Below are 24,237 nucleotides of genomic sequence, written 5' to 3'. Positions count from 1 at the left end.
CTAAAGAAGATCCGAACATAACCATGTTCCGATTCCAAATCCTTTTTACGTTACTGATAGAGTTCGACGTTGTTGATTGGGTTCAAAACAAAATGCATGCTATGCATTTTGCTGGCGCGTAGCAAAAATGTACATGTATGCATGTTCCGATGTTCTGTATAAAGTTCAAAAAATCGCGTTAGACAACAATCTAAACTATTAGACCTACTGGGCGGAGGGACACGATCTTCCTCATAAATTACTATGTTATGTTGAATTCACTGCTACTTCCGATGAATCAACAGGAACGTTCCCACGGGAAGCTATGATTCGGTTTGGGCCCATTTACCTCAAAGAGTTATTTCCCTGTGATGCCGTGACATTTTCTCCATTCAACGGTTACCAAAATGTACCTCATGCGTCGGCACAATAATAGCGAATGATAATGGTCCCGTGAATTCGAGGGCAATTCTTTTTGGGACCAGTGTTCCTTGGACTGTCAGAGAACATAGAACTTCATGCAAATATGGCAAACTTTGTGAATTATGCTGCACATCCAGGGAACTCTTTCAAAACCTTTGCAATTTAGCCAGTAGTTTTCTTTGTCATGCTACTGGAATCAATGGATCGATGTTTACAATTTTTCCGGTTCCCCTTGTCACATTTAACAATCCTTGAACTCTTGGATTTTCATTTGTGGCGACTAGGGAAACACAGTGACAATAAGAGGTCAATCCACCGATGCGTGAAACGCACTGACTAGTGAACGTGGGAACCAAACACCAACCATTGTTCAAAGTAAGCGCACAGATCCAAGAACGCCCGTTCGTCGTTCTGCTTCAAGTTAAAAAGTTAGTGTTAAAAACAATTGAATAGTCCGTGAATTTCTTCACAACTTGGCCAGTGAAAGTTTCTCCTGCTATGAATCGGAGGTCCTGTTTTCAGTGCCTTTCCGTCTTTTTCGGCTGGAGTCTTCTGGTTTGGGGCCTTCCGACCAGTACCAATGCACTGACCGTGAGTTTAACCCAAATATCTCCAGTGAATATTCCCGTTGCTGGCGATACGGTGATACTTCGCTGCGAGGCCGACAACCTACATGTTCTCACTATCGAGTGGGCAAAACGTGTTAATGAATCGTACACAGTACTGGCACGTAATGGAACGAGCTTGGTTTCGAAATACACCGTCTTTTCATCTTCGACAACGCCAAGGTATGAGCACCTTGTTATCACACTAGCAAACAAGCAAGATACCGGCTGGTACCAATGTCGCGTACAAAATGGAAGTGGCAGTAGCAACGTCTCACTTTCAAGAGAATTCTATTTATCGGTGTATTATTTCCCGACCGATATCTACCCAGTGTGCCACCCACATGGGAAAGTTACTGTTCCACCGGAAACGACTCAACACGTAAGCTGTACCTCCGAGAAAGGAAACCCGATAGTCCAAATGGACTTTGTGTCGAGTGGTATCATTTATCCCTTAGAATATTCAGATATCGGTGACACACAACAGATATCATTAAACCTGGATGTGTTTTATGACGTAAATGGTCTCACTTTTGAATGCAAAATCGCCTCGCCTGTGTTCTTTCCTGATATGGAACGATCCTGCGTTATCGGGCCGATTTGTGTGAATCTCGCGACTGACGATTTGAGTACAGCGATGCAGTCTACCATATCTAAGAAATCAACACCTCTCCCATCGAATTCGAAGACTAACTCCCATACATCTCGTGAAATCTCCAGTTTGTATTATACTTCAGTGACCCAAACTGTAAGCGATGCAAATGACAGATTCAGCAAGTCTGCAACCGAGGTGCAAACTAGCAGAACAGACAAAATGACAACGAGACCTACTACGGAAACTACTGTACAATCAGATGCTCTTAGCACTGTCGGCAAAGCGAGTCTCGACATTCCTGTTGCCGTCGTCGCAGGTGTTGCTGGTGGGGGAGGCTTTCTTATTCTCTTGCTGATAATATCGACTGTAATCGCTTGCAGTTGTCTGTGTGGATGCAGAGATTACAAGCGGGAAAAACATGTACCACCGAGAAATAACTCGACGCTCCCTAACACCATCAGTCAGCCGATCGTTGCAACTCCTGCCGCTCGTCACCAAGGCTCACATAATCGTCTCAGAAACGAAACATGGGAAGTAGCAAACGGATCCGGTCAGCGTCCCGAGCAAGTTCATCTACCAGACACACCAAAACCAAGCCAGCCACACGGTAGTACAGCACACGCAGAATCAGTGAATAACTCCCCACCGAATCCACCCAAAGCATATGCATTTGACACAGGCCTTTATTTGGAGGATGTTCAAGTCCCTCTGTCAGACTCGCCGACTCTGAGAATCAGTGCACGTGCTGATGAAGGCACGCCGTCGTCATCTTACACAGCGTTATCCGATCAGTGCCAAGAGCCACTGTATGCCGAACTCCGGAAATCGAAAAGATCTTTAGTTGGGAAAGGGACCAAGAAAGACCCAGTTACCAGATTAGGGTCCGATTCCAGGCTGGAATTCTCACCTGCTTCTTCGACAAAACTCCCTAATCCCACATATGCGCTACGCAATGATGAGAGGTTGATCCCATCAACTCTCCTCGCTTCAAAGCGAACCATGAAAATAGACCCACCTGTGGTAAAACAAGTAACTTGGAAAATGTAGGCCTTCGTGAACAATTTAGACTTCATACTTGAGGCGACCACAAACGCGATGGAAGGTTCAAATCCCGCTCCAGTCCATTTCAGTGTTGTTCATCCAGTTCATTGCAGATTTTCCTTTAACTTCTGGAAACAATTTGATGTGGTTGTACGTATAGATGTATAGTTACTTCAATTTTTTTTTTGGAATTGTAAATTTTATGGTGACTTCGAATCACCAGATTTGATTTTGTATGCAGTGAAACTCACAACACCAACAGTTTTATTCTACTTACTTGCGGCAATTTCGTCTCGAGTAGTTAGTAGCGGTGCTACAACCGGGGGGGGGAGGAACGCCACGCTGGCTTGAGCCCCCTCCCAAAGTTTTCAGTTTTGTTCTTTTAGAATATACTCCACACCTACATCTTAAACTACTAACTCGGGGGGACCTGCCCTCACCTCCATAAATCCTTATATCCCTGTCCCCTGTGGCGCAACGATGAAGGGGTAAGCATTTTAACTTTTTTGGGGGGGTGGGGTCGGATTCCCCCCATTCGACCCCCTTCCCAACGACAAATCCTGGGTAGTCATTGTTAAGTAGCCTTCATGACCTTACGTCATTCGGTACACCTGCCATATAGTCTGTGGGTGCAGGAAAATGCATACTTTACTAGGCATTCACAGGCAGAGGTGAAGACATATATGCCTGATGCGCGCACATTGTACACAGAAGTCACATTCCGATTTTGATAGTCGCAGACTTTAAAAATTTATTCAAACTATTTTTTGATCAGACTCAGTTTTCTATTACTAGCGGCAAGGTTGGTAGGCACTGTCATCTTCACGAGTAAATATCTAGTATTTCATCATCCAGCAGCGTATGGTCAACGAGGGGTGTGCAAGGTGGAAAAGTTCAAAGCGAAATCGACACGCTGGTGAGAGCAATATCGGGAAGACAAAGTGATCTATAAATGCTATGTTTTGGACGTTTATAACAGTGCATAAACGCAAAATCAGAATGGTAACAGAAGACGATAAAACATTTAACACTGTGTAACAAAAATATTCCTAAATCAGTCTTATTTTGTCAGTGTTTTAAAGAAACTAATTTTGTAATTTAAACATGACCAAATTACTTTTTGCAACGGGAAAAACCTTGCTAAACGTACCAGTCAGCGCTTCCACGATGCCTCAAGGGCTAAATGTGCCTGAAGCAATATTAACGCCTACGAGTGGCTCAACTTCAGTAAACTTTGGTTTTGATCAATTATTGTTATCGAAACGGCCTATAGACTTCGAGAGGATGTTAAGTTGAATATTTTTCCACATTGATTGTTCACGGAAATCCTGCTAAACCGTTTGTCAAATGAATATATTGAAATGATTCGAGACATGAGAGTGCATACAGTTACTACGCGTTTTCAGCGACTGCAAAATTAACATTAAACACGCTTAATTATAAATTAATTTTTTAAAAGAAGTCTGCATCTTTTCGAGTGCATTTCTGCTTTTGTCTAAATGCTCAATTGCTATTGTTGAGTTTCAGCAAATCTCAGAAAAAAATCTTTATTGCTCACACAAGTACCGTGATAGCTAAATTCGCCTCCAACGATACGAAGCAGCTGTAGATACCCAAGTTTGCAAGATGTAATATTGACCACTTTCTTCATGATATACTATGGATCAAAACATTAGACATTTAAAGGGGGTGGGGAATGCGAAAGCCTAGGTACAACGTGTAGATATTCAGTGCAGGAAAATTGGACATATTCTTGGAGACTGTAAAAGGTAAGATAGGATGGAAAGGAGTATTGGTCTTTGCATTGTAGGTTGAGGCAAAAACTAAAATACTTCAGCTACATATGGAAGAAGTGAATGGATCCCGAAAACACCCCCCCCAAAGGGGGGGGGGAGTTGGAAGGGGAACATCTCTGTGGACACCTGGAAATAAAGCGGCCATAGTAAACAACGGATAAACCAGAATTTGTATGAATGCGCTTGATTAGACGAGGATGGACAGTCACATCTGGAAAGACAACAATAAGGGATAACTTAAATCGCCCATGTAACTATGCACCCATACAAAGAATAGTCATCGACTTTATAAATCATTTTATTACAATAACATAAACTATATGTACTGAGGATAAGAAATAAAGACTCAGTCATTGAGGAGATACGGCAGCAGGCCTGCTCATGTTTTATATATTTGAGGGTATAACTGCTCGTGATTAATTAAAATTTCTTAAGATCTGCCGTAGCTGAATCCAATTTCTTTCTACAACTATGCAACAAATTTCTATAAATAATAGGCACCCTTTATCTAACACAACAAATGCACATTTCAATAACTTCATGTGCATAAAAACTGGTCATCAATGGTATAGCGAGTCATCAAAAGACAAATTCTTTAAACTGGGTTCAAGGGTGCTGCATGGAAAGCGATTTACAGCCACACACACGTACATGGGTAATTCCAGAAATTAGTGGTTCATTTTTTTCACATCCCTGTTACATCTGACATATGATTTTGTAAGTTCAGAACACATTTTCTCTCATCCAAGAGTGATGAATTAACGCAAATTACCTGCCAAACAAATAGTAATAGTTTGAAATCAATTCCGGTGATATTTCCATGTCAAACAACAAATGTCAGGTGTAACAGGGACACAAAAATGTCACAGGTTTGGGACCCCTAATTTCTGGAATTACCCACATAACAAATCCATACAATTAGCCTCCCCCTTCTCTTCAACCTGCCTAACCCCACTCCATTACTGAGGTAATGCTACGGGACAACTACTGACACGGGTACTTACATGTATTTTCTCAAAGGGATAATATTACATAATTGTTTACTTGCAGTGAACGACATGGGGCAAAAGCTCAATCCTTATTGTGTTTTTAGAGGACACTGGATGACGAGAAAATCTCCCATTCAAGAACTTCTAACGAGCCAAAATGATCTGCCTATACAGAGTGAACACAAAAACAATAAGAGTTGACCGACTATCCTGTTAACACAGATAAGAGACCAACGTTTGTGTTTATTATACAAATGATAAAATCTGATGCAAAACTAAGGCAAACCTATTTTGCACCTTTTGAGAAAATCACGTGAAAAACACTGCAAAAACTGGGGTGTTAATTTAACACCCCCTCATGTTATCAGAGGACTATCCCAACACTTTTCATTGGTGTTAACAATTTTGTTGTTATTTGGTGCTACTTTAACTCCCTCCTGAACATTGTAATGCTTATAGGTGTACAAAGTAACACAAGCAATGTTAAAGTAACACCCTATGGTGTGGTCATCTGATAACACCACAAAGTGTTGATTTTAACACCAGAGTTTTTACAGTGGAGAGGCCATTACTTTGTGCACCGCAGGGACTGTATGTTTTTCAATTGTTACAGGTTTTAAAATTTTTATATAATGTTCATCAGTTAAATGGATTTTCTGTTAATGTAAATTGGCTCTATCTTGCGTGCACTGAGAACGGCTGACCTATCTCGCAAACTCACACAAGTGTGTATTTGCCTGCAACTGGGGACCCCCTATTGTTCCTCTTTTGTTTGTACTTTAACTTTTTTAGAAGACCACCCATATGTTTTGTACACAGTTGTCAATCGGGGACCCTCTGTCAATCGGGGACCTTATTGTCCTCTATTTTTCAGGGTCCCCAATTGAATGCAGAAACAAACTCAGGTGCTGTGCAAGAACGGTATGTTCTCTTTTCACAACACTGGTGTCAACAAAATCCGAAAGTCTTTGCTCATCAAACAAATGCACTGCGGTGATATTGGAACGATAAGGGGGGAAGGGCAGACTCCACCCCCACTGCATTTTTTTTATAACCACAATGTGTAAAATAACTATATACACTGAAAGCAACCTTGACTGCCATCTTAGCCCAGGGCAGTGGCATCAAACAGTTATGGAGATAGCCCTATGACTACACTCAATAAGCATCAAACTCTGATTTTGTCAAGTGCACAACAGAGCTAAGAAATGACACTGATTACATGTAATAAGAATTTCCTGCTTTTATGCTAAAACTTCTGACCTTCAAGTTATTAGTGTACAAATTGCTCCAACACAATCTGACTACAGTTTCGAAGAATTATACAAAGAGCTGTCATCTGGGCAACACATTAAGCAATAGTTACTGAAATATTGGCATCATTTCTGTACATTTACTTCTTTTTCTTTAATTCTTCGAATCTGCGACTCAGGTCGTCAAAGTCAACATCCTCTCCACCACCCGAGTTGCCACCCATACTGTTGTCCAGGGGAGGGAAGCTGGTAGTGGGGACTTGAGGCAGAACAGGCATAGCTGGCTCTGCCGTGGCTGCTGGAGGTCCGTGGTTAGATTGCTGAACATTAGGAGGGTCTACAAAATAACAGGTCAACAGAAACGGGGCCGTTTGAAATATCCTTGCTCACTTTGCCATATACCATAAAAAACTGTATGTTGAACACTTCATTCTAGTCCAGAAATAGATGGTGAATTTAAGCTCAAGCTCAAAGGTATTAAGATACTTGAAGTAAACTGCAAAATTTCCAAGTATTTTAGCAATGGATCTTTTAGAGAAACAAGTCCTGTTCTCTCATAAGTAGGAGCATTTTCGAAAATTGAATTAAAAAATGGGTTTAGTACTTCACTACCCTCACATTAAGAATTTTGTTTATACCCTTGATGTGGAGAAGCGTATACAGTGTCCTTTTTAGGGTAACAGGTTCTTAAAAAAGTTAATTGGGAGATAGCAATATATAATCTCAGGTCCCTTTTCCCTTTTCAAAGAAAAACTTGACATATTGACTGTGATAGGCAGCCAAATGGGCATTCAATAGGCTCAACAAACGTAAGTATTATTTCCATCTCCATAAAGTGCAGACAGGGGATCTCACTCAAACTAAATGGTACCATTTTTTCCCATTTGCCTCTAGCCGAAGTACTGATTTGCCACTGAGGTTCATATTGATCCAGATGTAATGTTTGTCTTTAAACTGAACATATCTAAAAGCTTAACTTACACATAGGGTCATTCTCCGAGTAAGGCGGTGCCTGCAAAGTAACAATGAATTGGACATTAACCGAAATGTGTTACTTAAGAAGTTTAAGCAACAACAAGCGGTTACATGAGGACATACACAGTTCCTTCACACTCAGCATGAAAGTGAATGTAAGCAATAAATGGACATCACAAAGCAAACCCCCCCCCATGAAATGTGCGCAGCTTTTGCAAATTCGAATGCAAATATATACTATGGTGTCACAAAAATGCAGTTGCTTTCACACTGTGTACCACCTGCATACAAAAATCCATGAACTGAAATGCAAAAGCGTTACTTGAAATGCCACAATGAAATGGAGAATAATTTATCAGATATTTTGACTTATAAATAGATGTAACAGATGTATGTATCTGTTACACCTGTGTACAATTCAACACGTATGCACATGTATTACAGAAGGGAAGATATTTGACAGCAAAGCCAAATAACTGTATTTGATGGCGGGTACAAAAGGTATCCAGAGGCCACTTAAACAACACAATGGAATTAAAGTAAACAGAATTAGGAGGAAAAGTCTAATAGTAGGGGATTTTATGTCTGCACCAACAATGATGCAAATGAAAATGCAACATGGAGTCTTGCGGCCACTCTGATTGGTTCTGATGCTGTACCTGACTCCCAGGTTCTGAGCTGGCCGAGGTACAGTAAAACAATAAGCTGTCAAACCGAGGCTGGCACAGGAGTTGCTTTCAGGCCAGTACGATGGAATTCACAACAGGGCCATTCTCAGTTACGCATGTGACAAAATATTGGGAAATCCTATATCTGATGTATTTCCTTGACCTTTGAGAATGGCCTGGCTATATTTCCATTATGCCATATGGAAATGTGGCATATATTTCCACTATCCATTAATAATATTAATCTACTGACCTAAGTTTAAAACTGTTACTTTTTACATGTAAGGCATCAGACAGAAACAGTTTTTATACCAAAAGTTATTTCCTAAAACTCTTTTAAACTGGGGTCAGTAGATTAATATTAAAGGGTAACAGAAATAGAAAACATTTAATTCACGTGAAGTATTTTAAAATAACAACAAATATGTAACCATTGATATAGCTTGGCCCACAGGCAAACACTCAGTGTCTCAGTTCAAGAAATACACGGCAGGACTGTGTCTTTTAATTTATACCTTAAACTGAGACAGTGTTTACCTATGGGCCCAGCTACATCAATCGCAATGTAGTCTTTTGAAGCGTGCGATATTGCACGTACTGTGCGCAATGTACATGTACATATTACATGTCAGCGTTCTGCCTATGACATCATCCAATCAGCCTGGGAGCACGAACTGCCAAAAGGGGATTTTTGTTTGTGGGGAAATGTAGGATCTTTTTATTCATTTTGGGGTCACAATTAATGGGGTAAACATTAAATGTACGATGTTTTTGAAATTTCCTTATTGTTATTTAAAATACTTCACGTCAACTAAATGTTTTCCATTTCTGTTAACCTTTAATGGCATAATGGAAATATACATTGGCCACTTTCAAGACCAAGGAAAGATGTCAATCACAGGATTTCTCAATTTCTTGTCACACACATAGCCAAGAATGGCCACATAATGCAGTTATACTGAGAAACTCAAGTTTCAACATGGTACATTCCTGAAAAACTGTCTTTAAACGGTTGTACTGCAAGTCAGAATTGCTAGGAATAGAGGTTGCTTTTGCTATTATTTAACTGGTCGAAAAGCGCAACACGTCAGGATTGAAAATGAACGTGACATGGTATGTATCACTCCAATGCGACCTTACACACCCTTTGCACCACAAGGGCACAGCAGGTAAGCCCAGTTTAGCATAGATACATGTGGCACTGCAACCTCTCTTCTGACAGGAATGCTCCAAGTAATCAAAAATTACACACTGAGATGAGTCGCTTGACTGCTTGGAATGTAACTTGTACTACTTCCGGGTTGCAAACATTGACCCTGAGTTGAGAGTAAGAATAGATATAGCCTCTTTCGGACACAGCCTTACAGTCTACAAGCACAAAACACATGTGACATCATTGCCACTGCCAACAGCCAATCAAATCCCATTTGTTTAGTCAAAAGAAGTTTGCCATCACTACAGGACACAGCAAGGCTGAGTGAATTACTTTGTTATTTAGTTTAGATTTTAGTTCATTTTGTGTGTATGAGAAATCTCACGTGGACATGAGACGGTGAAATAACCTGACATTTTTTAGTCACACGCTCAATGCATGAAAGTTGGCATCCCAGTCTCTTTGACTTCCAGCTTCCTGGCATGTTATATCAAAACAACTGAAGGAAGAGGTGATTTTATCGGCTCCTGGATGACGGTGCACTGGGTTTTTGCTTCAATTGCCAGGCATCCCTTTGGTCAAGAAATGTCAGGTTGTGTTATACCAGGCAAGATATGGGATGGAGGGGTACCCCCCTTACCTGTCCAATCCCTATACACACTCTAGACTATTGTTACCAAACACATCCCCCTAGAAGTCTGTAAAGAATTCCTGAGATTCTGATCAAACAATGACCAACACAAAGGCGGGGGGGGGTTCTCTCCGTCCCATATCTTGCTTCACATGGGTTGTGTGTCATAGTGGCCAACAAAAACTAGAGTGTTACAAGCCGTTCCAGAAAAACCAGAAAGGGTGTAAGTGACAAATACCGACACAGAAATAACCCCTTTATAAACCATGTTTAACCCATAAGTAAGATAAACTAAAATTTCATGGGGAAAGATACTGCAACTCTATCTGCAGTATGAGGGATACCAACTCAAAACTATACATGGAAAACTATTCATTGAAAACTATACATAATGCCAATAAATTACTTACGGGGCTATGCGCTTTTTGAGGTGTGGTGTTACTCTGTGAATAAGAACATTGCACAAAATACACTTAGATGAACTGAAGCCTAATTACATTGAGAGGAAGATCTATTTCCACAGACACAACTGTAGTATGCTTCTGTGAGTGTGCAAAAGGGCTCCTCATGATGAGTAAATAATCAAATTTAAATCAAATTTAACCCTAACAGCCCTGAATACTACAAAGTACCACTAACATGACTTAGTAGTAAAATGAAGTATGCAGTGCTGTCACTTGGAAGACTATACTACGCATGACCATATTGTTCTCTGAAGCCATAAAATACTATAGATCAGACAATGTACCATACAGCGCTCTGGTAGTGGTACTATGAATGCACAACTTTATTGTTCTCTATATGAGTAATGGAGGGTGCCCTAGCCAGAAGTAATAATTTGTAGCATTAGGTCCTTCAGGCTCAGACTACTGCTTAGTATTTGAAGTAATGAGTACTGTAAGCCATATTTTATGCAGAACTGTTAGGGTTAAAACAAATCTCATTTTTATAGAGCTGTTTTATATCTAAAAATGAGACTCATGGCTGTAACTCTGAAGTTGTCTTTTGGAGTTACTGCCATAACTACAAGGACATTATCAAAGGAACAGCCTAAACATCATGCAACCTTGAGGGCCTTTTGCTTTAGAGACAGGAAAATTCAGTACAATCCTTTTTGGAGAAGGGTCAATCTTAAATGTCTCTCATAGCAGACAATACAATGTGGTACATGTGCTTAAAAAAATCTGCAAAAACAAAAAAGGAAACTCCATATACTGCTCAAGTGTTCTGTGCTTCTTTTTCAGCCAGTCAAAACAAATGCAAACAATAACATTATTTTAACATTGGATGAAGGTGAAGCCAACACTTGAAGCCTTCCATTGAAAGGAAGGAAGGGCAGATCTACTGGTTACACCATGGAAACTACAAGAGAGTGGAGAGCAAAGCGGAACATGACACAATGTGAAAGAAAGTGCATGCAAAATGATACGATGCATGAAACATGTTGCTGCAAATATAGTTTTAAAATACAAGTACATCTAAACAAAAGGCACGCTCAGACCTAGAGCTCATCGTCGGGTCTTTATGAGGGTTGGGGTGTCTGAAGGATGAAAGTCACTCAGACGAGCCCTAATCAGCACAAAATGTCGGAATGTTATAGGTTCCCAATGGCCATTGTGTTCATTAATTTACCTCTCCAAGGTAATTTCATGTAGGTTCAAAACAGATTTGAGGTGGCAGATAGGAAAAGTAAGAATCCACAATCACATTCCCAAATATCTTATGATCCCCTGATTCCCCTCAATGCAATTAAGCACAGGGAGTGACTGTCATGATCTGTCATAATGACGGACATCTGAAAGCCCTCATCTCTAGGTTGACTGAGGAACCGACATCACATTATGCACATGTATGAGATGTGTCTAGCTTCAAATATGCTTACACTTTGGAGTGTCACTCTGTGTTCATGCCGACATTTCAATGACCTCCTATCCCAAGTCAGAGAGACAAAGGTACATAGACTATTCTCTTCCTGAGATATGGATCTTCCCGCAAGATTCATTATTGTTTTGTAACATTTTGACATGTTATGTTCAGTTTTGACTCTTATAATTGTTCTAAAATGTTTCAGAGCATTTTGACTTTCTGCAGCTTGATACAAAGCAGCATGGATATCCAGGATTCTCGCAAAATGGCAGGTACCGCACCGGTGAAAACAGCCACAATGGCGACGTACACACGCACCAGACAGTCCGACGATCCGGTTTCACAATCTTTTTCTTTGATCAGTACATACGCACGCGCTCATTGCAGTTATATTCATCAGTGCGGTGTGGTTGCTACCCGCAATTCTGTGAAACTCCCAGATGTCCCCGCGGCCCAATTGACAAGAAAAGCTGGTTGTAGAAGTAACAGGGCAAGGGCGTTAACATTTTGGTCCACTAGTTTCCCCCAAACAACAAGCTGCAGACAAACCAAACCAAGCCACAGTTGGAAATCTAGTATAAAGTCTCGTTAGTTATTCACAGACACTTCACGATGGATATCGAATGGCTTGATTTCTTCAAAAAATCCCCACGACTTCACATTCAATTTCTTAGCTGCTAGATTTGGAATGGGGGGCTGCATTCTCTCCTTTCTGTTCAATTGGGAAACTGGTGCCCTCGCATATTAACTCTTTATGAAACATGCTCAAAATGAAGCAGTGTTTTTGTTACACCTGCAACCAGTTTGCTTAAAGATAACATGCTGATTGATTGAAAAATGCTCTGAAACATTTAAGAACAACTTGACAAGTAACAACTATCATCACAAATAACAAGCCAATTCTTCTGGGGAACCTCTTACGACCCACGTATGTTTTGAGCTTAAATGCCACAAAATATACCCCAACTTCATGGAAAGACCCAATTGAGAACCCATGTTAAGCCTAATTTCCACTCACCCTCGGAGTAGCAGGACCAACAGGGGGTGCATTAGGCCGGGAAGGGGGCCCATGGGATGAGGCCAAATTGTTGTAGGATGGTGGCCGGGAATCATTCATTCTTAAACTCTACGCATAGGGAGATGGATTTACAAACAAAATCAAACCAAACAAAAAGGCACAGCAACGTAAAAGGACAAAATGCATGCATAACCCAACGTTAGTTAACACAAGCACCAAATACATATATGCCAGTTTGTTTTGTGACTCCGCTGCATTGAATAGTGGGTGTACACTTGCCGTTTTTCAGCTTCACATGCAGTGTCTTAGCCAGGCCTCATACTTGACTTTTTGCATTCAAATGCATTGAGCGGTATCTATGTTTTCTTCTATGATATCCACCCATTAATGTGTCTATTGCAGGGATGGAGAGCCAGCCAAGGACAGGTTACCATAGATGCATGTACACACATGTACTGCACAGACAGTGGTCTGGTTTCCAGTATGGCTGACCCATATCGTTTCTGTATGATTTTGTTGTGGTTGGGTTAAAGACCACACCAACTCAGTGCTTTTCCACACTGCAGACAGAACATATATCAACAACAGTAATGGCTACAAAGGAAGCATTGAGCAGATTTCACTCTAAGTGAAGGGCATTGTGGCCAACTTCGCAATGGAATAAGGTTTTTTCCTGGGACACTGCAGCCAGTGCATTCGGACATCACGGTAACGGATGCTCAAGTCCGCTGTTCAGGGCAAGGCCTGCAGCCGATTTCACAAAACACGGTGTGAGTTTTCGTCTTTCTTCGTTGGAACTGGTCAGAAAATCTCACAGTTCTCTCACAGTCAAACAAGTTTTTCATTACCTTAACAAAGTTGGATGTTTCTCGTATAAGCCTTGTTAACTTCAGCAATGATGAGCCTTAACCAAACATGAAGAGCTAGTTAAATCATTCATTTTTGTTTTTTTCAAGATGTATTTTTGTTTTGTTTTGTTTTGTTCGGCACAACTTACACCTCCTAGAAAATGACCGCATAAGTTACGCCATAATTTGTTGTGTAAGTCGTGGACTTACGCAGTGTATGAGTTTCATAAAAGTGATCTTAATTTGTTGCACAATGTACGCAATGTGGTGTGACGTTATACCATTGCGTTCCCTATCCACTGAAAGGCAATGTGTTTTCGAATTTATAAGCAAGAAATGCCCAAAGTAAGTGCGTATGTATGCTTTGCTCTCTCCATCATTACCCATAATCCTTTCCAGTTTACCATCTTTGGGGTTTTACAGGTCTGTCCAGATTGGGTATATGGCTGTTTATACACACTGTAGGGCTCAATCTTTCAGTCTGCACGACTGAATAACAAGATTATCAAGCGACTGTGCAAACCAACTGACCATGCCCAACATCAGTCAGCTTACTAAGCTATGTATGAGCTAGTTTTAAACTTAACAAAATTTCAAACTTTCAACAACTTGTGTGAAGGTTTGTGCGCATTGTCCCCTTTTACAAGTCCTTGAATTTTTCACAGACCTCTTACTTTTTAATAAGCCCCAGGCAGACAGAGTATCTTCTGTGCCTATGAGCCCCGAGCTAGATCAAGAGAGGGTACAACTTTCCTAATAAAGGAGGCTCATTCGGTTGGAACTGTAGGAACGGGTGTGTCGCTACCAGCAAACTGAACACTCCTGAACAATATGGCTCTTTTCAACCAATAAGGGGGGTACTTCTGCTCAAGGCGTATTGGATAATCAAGACTTGATTGGGTATGTTGTGGCTACGGCTTTGTTTTCTTGCCATTTGTGTGACATGATGGCAGCCACAGCCATAGACAGCAATGCCTGCTCTGGACACTGCCTGACATCAAAAATGGTAGATTGAAGAGAATTGGTAGGAAATAAACATTGTCAGTGCAAGCAACCTATTTAATTACAGCATATTTTTTGAGAATATTCTATTTTTATGTTGATCTGCTTTAATCCACAGTTTTGGAGGGGTGTGTGTTAATAAAGGCTGTCGAACAGTTGTACAAACTTTTTTGGCAAGATTCTGCCGGGATTACAGGCTCAGACCCTTGACTTCCAGCACATGCATTCAATTAGTATTTTGAATACTGCTTCACTACAAGAACATTCTGTTCTATGCAGAGGTTAATACGCACGTTGCTATTGCTACATCAATGCAGTAACCCAGGAGAAAAATGAAAGTGCATGGTAAAATCATTTCCAACATTTCTGGCTCTGTTCATAACAAAAGCAATTCACAGGTATCAAAGTGTATTTCTCAATGATCAATTCTCAGTAACACAGCAAGATGGTTTAGTATGGGCATGAATTACACTCTGGTAGCATGTGCCATAGTAGAGTCCATCACAAGCCCCTGTAAGTCTAGCAAAAGTCCATCACACATCATCCAGTCTTAAACCATGTAGCAAGCTACTCCAAGGAACAAGGACAAAAGCATTCCTGTCCACATTGTGACTGTCTGGCGAAAGGACTTGTGACTGGACTTGTGAAAGGACTTCTGATGGATTGGACTTAGACTACATTCAGGCAACAATGACACTGAAACTTCGAACCAAAGAACAGCAGAGTGATAGAGAGTTTAACTTTGCATGCGGAAAGCGCACAGCCAGGCATTTACGGATAGCGCAGACAGACGATTCTTACCGCAGCTGGGGGATATGTCTGTGTCGGGGGAGGGTAGGCCGGGTTGCTAGCTGGGGGAGGGTACCCCTGGGCTGCTGGAGGATAGGCCTGGGCAGGAGGGGGGTACACCTGGGCAGGAGGGGGGTAATTCTGTTGCTGAGGAGGCAGTTGGACACTGATTCCTCCACCGCCTCCCCCACCCTTCTTGTTTCCAGACAGGGCTTCATCTCCAAGATCCATCAGGAGCCCGTCAATGTCAGGAGGCTGTCAGAAAGTGCCAAGAAACCATTAACAAACCCTCTAGGTACATTTATGTCTTCTTCAAATCACCACCACGTTCTTCAGGATCGCCTTTAAGCCAGCGGCCATATTGTTCTGCATGTGATAATGGCTTAAAAGTACAGGTAAAGATTATCTTTTCATTGTCTGGGAAAAACCTATTTCAATCAAGAGTTGGAATGGAGTTGAACAGATAATGAAGAGTGCTTTTCAAAGCTTACTCCTTGCTAAGCAAACACAGGCATAACAAATACAATAATTTACATAATATTACTTAAAAAATAATGCACTAAGACCTGACTATGTGTAAAACCACTCACTGAAACTCACTACCTGTCAACGTTAATAAGTATGTCTTTCCTTTATGGTGGTAGCCGGCTTAGCCTTGAGCTACTTTTCTCACATACCATCTCTAGTAATCACAGTTCAGTCTCTACAATCTATTCTCATTATTACAAAATCCATAGGACCCAGTGACAACGTTTGTTGTGTAAAAAATTTGCTGTATGTGGAGCTCTCTGCAAATGGCTTTGGTGTATTGTATGAATAGATCCTATTGTATAAACGCACATGTATAATGTAGATTTATAAATATGCATGAAATATGCAAACATATGAATGAATAATACAAATAATATAAACCTCATTGTGATATGAAAACATATTTAATGAAATTTTTTATAGACGGTCAATTGTAATGACTAATGGATGAGGATGAAATCAACCTAACAATGGCATGTACATGTATGATGTACCTACCAGAATTGAAGACTAACCAAATGAAGCCTCATCCATGTACATGTAAGTAGTCTGACAAACTGTGTCATGGAAAGACATGTGTATTTCATTTTACACGTGTCTTTTGACGTTAAACACTAGCAGCATGAATACGATTGATCAGTTTACGTTAAGCACCCTGTGCTGCGTGAGATGATCACTGAAGGTGCATATATTTTGAGCGTGAGACAGCAGTAAATCTGTTTTTCTCTCTTAAGAAGCGAGAATAATTTTGTGAGCTTTTTTGGGGTGTATTTTTATCTGAATTGGGAGGGAAATGTTTATATTCTAGTGTTCCTGGGGTGCAATTTTCGGTTAATATTTTTGACATTGTATTTTCTTACGGCAGTCTGTCTTTCTGTAACTCAGGATGACCAGGGGGGTAATTTATTTGGGTTAGGTGGTTTAATTTTAAATTATGGGAACAGGGGAAAGACTTTTTGGGGTTGAGGTTTTCAACACGGTTTCCACATTTACAAGTGCCTTGAGCTAGGAGCTGAGTAAATTTGTTTTTCTTCCTAAGAAGCCACTGAAGAGAGGTTCACCTAGCCGACTTATTTGGGGTGTACTGTTACTGGAACCGGGGAGGAAATGCTTTTTGTTCTTGTGTTACGGGGGGTTGCAATTTTTGGGGTTATTTTTTTTAATTTATGTTTTCAAATTGCCTTATTCTTAAATTATGGGAACAGAGGAAGGATTCTGTTTTTTGCAGGAAGGGAGAGGATAAGGAGTTCGGGACCTTTATTTGACATGATGTGATGTGGTGTTGGAAGAAGTTACTGCAGGGTGATGGCATTGAGGTTGGCGATGTGAGAACGTGCTGTGCACTTTGATGACTATCATTTTGATGTCTTGCGCACGTTTTATCGGCACGCTTTAATGACTGGCTGTTGTTGGAAACCAAAATGGGCGGTTAGTGACAGTACAGTCCTACCAATAAGCCTTTTCCCGAGTTAAATTTGAATAAAATCTGGTACACTGAGTTCTTTTAATTCACATGAACAGAATAATTGGAATTCTCCATACTAAAGCCACTGTTGCTTTTCGTTAGTTGCATAAGAGATGCCTTGCAACAATACACTGTTCTCAATGGACAAGAAGGACACAAAGGAACCAGTCCATTCCGGAGATGGTGGTCGCTAAGCCAAAGGTTGCCCTGAATCATGAGGTATAGCAACAGTGCCATTAGTCTGGGGAATTAAAATTGTTATGTTTATGTGCAATCAGATAACTCAGTGTACCAGATTTTATTCAAACTTAACTCGCAAATGGCTTATTAGCACCTTACCATGAACAGATCCCTGTGTTAGCAAGATTAAACAACTGACACAAGTGACCTATGCCTGTTCATGACTAATTCAGCCTTCAATTTTGCGATCATGGATTTGCAAATGCTTGTTATAAATGGGTCTCCAACAATACTTTTTCAGGCAACAGAATCACAAAACCTTTCACAGTAAAAGGTATTTCATACGATGTGGTTTTGCTGTAACAAATTTTCTCCTTATAGAAATGTGGATATTTTCTCCAGAACCACAGATGTGTGTTTTTTATAACTGGAGTTTTATTATAGCCGATTTTGTATTAACGAGAGTCGACTGTACCTCAGATGGATTGGGTTTCCAAGCCACCACTCACATTCCTTTGAATGCCTTCTTTCTCAGGCTTCTTGGATACCCTATCCAATGCAACAGGTGCAACAGATGTACAGAATACCAAGACCTTCCAACAGTTCTGGAAGGTGGATCTGGTCAGGTCTTATGGTGGCTGGTAGGCTGAGACTCTGAGGCTGTTAGCCCTCAACCATGCTGACCTGCTTTAACTTGTTGATATGAGTAAGCTTCGTATTTTGTAAATTTTGTAAGTTGCTGTGGCCTCAATACTGTGCAGAGGGTTAAATTTCCAACTTAAAGTCACTGGCCAATCACCACAGAGAATGAAATAACAGAAACATAAAAACAACCTTAATATTTGAAAAACACAGAACATCCAACAAGAAATACTAAGTAAGACAAACAAAGATTGCATGCTGTTCTCGAATAAAGAGCAACTTAAAATGCAATAACTATTTCCCCACGGGAGTGCTATTCTGTACGTGTAACCTTTCACACATGGACAGCTAGTTCTAGAGAGAAATAGATTGGAACCTATACTCTTGCCACTCCAGTATCCTGGACACAGGATGCACAACTCACATTGAGGATGGAGGGATCTGGCTCATACGCAACATTGTGGCTCTTGGCTATCTCCACCAGGTAGTTTTCCACGAGGCGTTTGGGCGGTGCCTGCACCCCAAGCTTGTGCTTAAGCTGTGTGAGAAATGTCAACGTTTATTTACATGTACATGCACGTGCGGTCCCATCTACCTTTCTAGTACCAGTGTCGCTTTTCCTCCTGGCTTCCTTTGAATTCTGACTTGACAGGCATTTTCACTGCTGTTGGGCATCGTTAGTCATTGATGCAAGCAGTATGACATATGTTATTCAATGCGAAGTGAATTTTCCATAAATACTTAAAAGGCAGCTCACACCAATGGTAAAAATCACAAATATGGGACTGGTGAACAATCCTTAAATATCTTACTTGCAGGAAAGTAAAAAAACACCCTCAGTCAATCTGTAAAATCTTTCCGCCCAGAATGCTGTCATTTTCAAAAACAGAAACTTTGTTCTCATTTTTAACGATGGTTGGCCAACCTGTGTGTAAAAATTTCTTTCATTTTAAATACCATATCCATTAACGGGTACCGAGTTTGTGTGTGTTCTGATGTTGTAGGAGTCAATCGGTAATAGTCAAGTTTACAACCCTAAATTAGCTGATCTTAATTATTATAGCAAAAAATATTACAGCAAAAAAAAAATGGTGTAACCACCCTACAACAAAACCATAGATTCCAATTACCACTTACCCCTTCGTTGATAAACTCACACTCTCCCTTTCTGACAGACTCTCCAAATTCTTTTCCATATTTGTGGACAAGCTGTTCTGACACCTGTATAAATGATAAAACATAATACAGAAAGGTATTCTATGTTGTTGGTTAAGGGTTTAAATCAATGGCAAGTCCAATGATTATTACAGTTTGTAGAGGCATGATATTGAAGCACTGGGATAAATAACAAAACGAGTGGGCACCTGCAAATAACTTGCAATGGCTGCTGGACAATAAGCCCTTTCCATAAGACCTTTCGCAAACTAAGTCACGCCTCTGTTCTCCCCTTACCAATTTCAATTCAGCAACCTCCGCAGACATTCGTGGTGTGACCCAGATGACACTGGCTACTGCCTCCTGAATGCCCGGATCCAGCGCTTTGGTGGAGGTGATGAGACCCAGTCGGGCAAGCAAGAGGTCTAAGTACAGTTCCACAATCTCCATTGCTTCTACCAAGTAGTCCTCACGAATGATGTGTTCAACCTGAGGTATAAATGGCAGTAAAAGCTACAAAAAATAGGTCACACTAGCTGTCGGCTAGCAGATAGCAGATGAAGCACCGCAGCTCACATGCATTGATACGATGGGCTAAGAAGTGGATTTCTTTATCGTTCTTGCTTACCTCCTCCAAAGTAGAATAAAACTCACATAACTACCACAAATATTTATGATGTCTTATACAAAGAAACTTTTAAGGGTATCACTATTTCTTTTATTTTCTCACTGCTGTAAACTTCTTCAACAAGGAATTTTGAATTTGATTGTGGTGTAAACTGTCTCATTAAATCTGAACTGACAAGCTGAACGCAAAAGGCAAATGCACTAGCAAGCAGGTCCTAGGTTCTAGTTTCATCCGAGCAACTTTGTCAATTTACCCAAAACCGCTCAAACAACACAAAGAATACAAAGTTTATAAAGTCACATACCTGAAGGTTGAAACTCAACATAAAATGAAACCCACACCAACGTAAGTGACTGAATATTCCTCACCCTTATCCTGGCCCTTTCATCCTTGCCTATGGACAGATAATCTGCTATCTCCTTCCTTGCTTTCTGTGCCTGTTCAGCTGAATAAAATTAAAATCACACAGAAATGTCCAAATCAAACAAGTATAATTTTTATCTGGGTGCTCCAATTCTTGATCATAAGGACAAGACAAAACTATTCACTTTAAGTACCAGCAAAGGTTCCTACTCACACCACCAATGACCAGAGAGACCAGAGACTGAAATGGCCAGCAGTGCCCTATTTTGCTCCGAGTTCCTGACAAAGTGTGAACTTTCAACAACCAAAATGGCTGATGAAAATCTACTTGCACGTTCACTTTACAATCACAAGGCTTACTAATTAATACTTATAAGTCTGAATAATGAACTGATCATATTTTCAGAACAGATGAACTACTAAATTTATTATTGTGACTAATTACATGCATTGTTTCAAACGAAGTCGTCATAACTCTTCCAAATTGACAATTTCAATTCTTGGTATTCTCTTACTCTTTTTCCTCTCCAGTAGCTTAAGCCTGTTGATTGACAGGCGAGCGGATGTGGAAAATTTGGTGGATCTGAAGCCAGAGCTGAACATGATGAGTGTCTTAGCAATCTATGCAATCTAGTAATAAAAAGAAGTAGTTAAAATACACATACATACATACATACATGTATTGAAAGGTCAACCACTTGTACACTGCTGTCTGAGTATTTTTAGACACACTTTTTCCATCTCTGGTTTGGGTAAAATGTAAATGTTGAAAGGATGGTTTTGAAGACAACACACATGTAGGTTATTAATCATGCATCTGAGTAAACAATACCTATCTTGACTTTCCCCCTTTCTTTTTTACCCTTTATTATTTTTTTTTCAATGTCAAGTAGCCATTTATTTTCGCACTTTCGAATAGATTACCACTACATTAGCATCAATAATAGATAAATAGTTAAATAAGTATAAAAATGCTCAAAAATAGAAGACTTTTCAAGAAGCTGGCACAGGTGACAGATACCTAACAACACACAGAAAAGAAACAGACGAATGACGATTAAAAAAAAAACACTTATCAACACAATCATGGCAATGGAAGAACCCAACAAACAGAATTAAACTGAAGACAACAGAAAAAAAAACCTGATAGACAGCGTAAAATGAAGGTAATGAAAGCATCACACTGCGTATGCATCTGGCCAATGGCTGAACTAGCTACAGGTGGCTCCACATGTCGGTTCGACAATTCCAGTCAGTGGCAGGGAATGGAAACTTGTTTCCATTGCATGACCGTCCTGTGACTTGGCCGATACCAGCGGGTTGCGTGAAAGAACAGAGCAAGCTCTGCCATCATCATGGCCATTGATCTGACGCCTGCGCAGTGTGATGCACACCATGTACAGCATGGTATGGTGTAATCATTGTTGGGTTGAGAATGAAAGATTATCAAGTGAAAAGTCCTGATTCCAAAAAACAACAACGGTCAGTCTCATTGTCTAAAAAGCACTGTTTTGAAATTTTGAAAACAGGTACAAATCACACCTAAGCTCATACATGACGGCTTTCATAGCATAGTCATGAAAGTATGGTCATGGGAAAAATTGACTCAGTCATGCATGACCATCTGACCATGATGACTGAGAAAGTAGAATTTGTGTTACAATTTACTTCTGACGCTGGATTTAAAAACAGACAGTGTTACGACCCTGTGTACAGTCATGACAGTAAAATGACCAAAAAGGTACACAAAGGTGCATTTTGGTCTCCAGAAGTAGCCTACACTACATTATGTTAATCTATGCCTACCCGATCTGCCGATGCGGAAGGCCTGTAGTATATATTCAATACGTCGTCGTCGCGTCGTTGCCAGTTTTTAGTAGTAGGGCTACTAGCTTGGTATTGGTAACGTTCAGTTTTATGTTCAGAAGAAAATCAGACGTTCCGCAGATATTCAAGTGCGTTTACTGCAAGTTATTTATAGCAAACATCTGAGGGATAAGAACAAAAAATACGTGCAATTTTCTATTTATTTTCTCGTGCACAACAGTCCGCGATCATCATCTGGTGATCTTGACTCATGCGTCAACAATATATTCGATGTCTGTTACCCATACCGTCAAGTATAGCTTTTATGCTACAAGCAAGACGGGACCTGACTACGATTTGAGATACATTTCTTTTAACGTACAGTTGGTGATCATTGTGGCAGCCTGTAGTTGGAACGTAATGACGCCGATGAGCGTCCACTGCAGCGGCCATAACTAAAATAGAATTACATCATATCTAAACAGAGAGATTGATGGATACTCTGTAATAACCATCCCCTCGCAAGTATATAATAAGTTTAATAGACTATTATCATAAATGAGCACAGGCATCTCCTGTCAGTAGTTTGATAAGGGAATAAATGTGTGCTTGACGCGCCAGTCAAGCCTAGGCCAAATCCGGAGGCCCAGCGTCCGTTCTCCCGAGACGGAGACCAGCCAAGCACATGGTATGGGCAGAGAGTTGATCACAAACGAAGGATACTGCTCCGGAACTTGGCTTGGATATCCAAATTGTTTTGATTTTTTATTTTATTATAATTATTATTATTTTTTTCTTGTCAAAGGTTTTCTGAGGTTGTATCCTCTTGACGAATTTGTCTCAGCCAATAAAACATCAAGTGTAGTTAAACTTCGTCCTCCAAACAATTAAAAGGGCTTTTATGAGACATTAATCCGAGCACGTGATCGATGCTGTACCCAGTCATGACGAGGGCATAAATCTGTTGTCCTGACGTAACAGCCGACTTATACTTCCGCTGAAAGCATGCATGAATGAATTTAATCTTCATTATACTTGAATTTGGCTGTAAACTGGTGGCTTATAATATTGAAACCCCTGTTTACCTTTTTCATTGGAAGACATCGCTAATCTGCAATACTGTCAAGAACAGTTGAAAGAGACTTATAGACAAAGCATTTTCCAACTTTTCATCTCCAAAGTTGGAGAGCTTTTGTATCACTACGTCAGGACATGAAGAAGTTTGTCAAGGAAAAAAGGAAGGTTGTTTGACGGCGAATTTTGGACAAAACTGAAACGATTCGTGGAAGGATCGGATGGATCCAGAAGTGCTTTCGGTAGGACTAGCCTTGGAAGTCTGTTCTTTTATCTACATATGAAGCAAGATATGGGACGGAGAGCACCCCCACCTTTGTGTTGGTCATTGTTTGATCGGAATCCCAGTCCTTTTCAGACATCTAGGGGGATGTGTTAGACAATAGTCTAGAGTGTGTATAGGGATTGGACAGGTAAGGGGGGTACACCTCCGTCCCATGGGTACATGTATATAAAATTTGCCGACACTCCGTCGGCAAACTTCATGATTGCATAACGTCCCATATAAAATGGTTTACCGACGCAGGTGCAAAGTAAATGCCGAGCCTCTGATGGTATGCAATGTTGGACCACCAATGCCTTCAACAAGAAACTCCAACAGGGTCGAGATGATGTGGAAATGGTTATTGATGAGAACAAGAAAGATACAGTCTTCTTATTGGACGTTCACAAGGAAATGCCGTCGGGGTTAGTCGCCCATAAAGATGAAGTTGACACCGTCCATAATTTCCTTTACGCAAAAAGGTCTCACGAGGTTGCAAC

General features: G+C 40.5%; 1 protein-coding gene across 4 annotated transcripts; it reads right to left on the bottom strand.

Moving 5' to 3' along the window:
* Positions 1-4,719: 4,719 nt before the first annotated feature.
* ist1 (IST1 factor associated with ESCRT-III) lies at positions 4,720-22,693 on the bottom strand. 4 transcript variants are annotated; one of them, XM_022240427.2, is made up of 11 exons: positions 22,402-22,693; positions 21,111-21,225; positions 20,601-20,677; positions 19,902-20,093; positions 19,587-19,670; positions 18,874-18,987; positions 15,644-15,886; positions 12,993-13,100; positions 10,519-10,551; positions 7,663-7,693; positions 4,720-7,018 (listed from the first exon to the last, which is right to left on the bottom strand). In XM_022240427.2, the coding sequence occupies exons 2-11, from the start codon at positions 21,196-21,198 to the stop codon at positions 6,822-6,824; spliced, it is 1,167 nt and encodes a 388-aa protein (XP_022096119.2). In that variant the 5' UTR covers positions 21,199-21,225; positions 22,402-22,693; the 3' UTR covers positions 4,720-6,821. The 4 variants fall into 4 exon arrangements, with proteins under 4 accessions (XP_022096119.2, XP_022096122.2, XP_022096123.2 ...); XM_022240430.2 differs by lacking the exon at positions 10,519-10,551; XM_022240431.2 differs by lacking the exon at positions 12,993-13,100.
* Between the last annotated feature and the right edge of the window lie 1,544 nt (positions 22,694-24,237).

Source organism: Acanthaster planci, linkage group LG06 (assembly GCF_054643075.1).
Source record: "Acanthaster planci isolate LZ-2023a linkage group LG06, COTS_SCS, whole genome shotgun sequence".
NCBI lineage: Eukaryota > Metazoa > Echinodermata > Asteroidea > Valvatida > Acanthasteridae > Acanthaster > Acanthaster planci.
This window is presented reverse-complemented; position numbering and strand designations above follow the sequence as displayed.

Coding starts and splice junctions, on each gene's coding strand:
- ist1 (XM_022240427.2), bottom strand. CDS start 21,198: ATGTTCAGCTCTGGCTTCAGATCCACCAAATTTTCCACATCCGCTCGC. Junction 19,671..19,901: donor AGGTTGCTGAATTGAAATTG/GTAAGGGGAGAA, acceptor TCATTTATACAG/GTGTCAGAACAGCTTGTCCA. Junction 18,988..19,586: donor GTGAGTTTATCAACGAAGGG/GTAAGTGGTAAT, acceptor TTTCTCACACAG/CTTAAGCACAAGCTTGGGGT.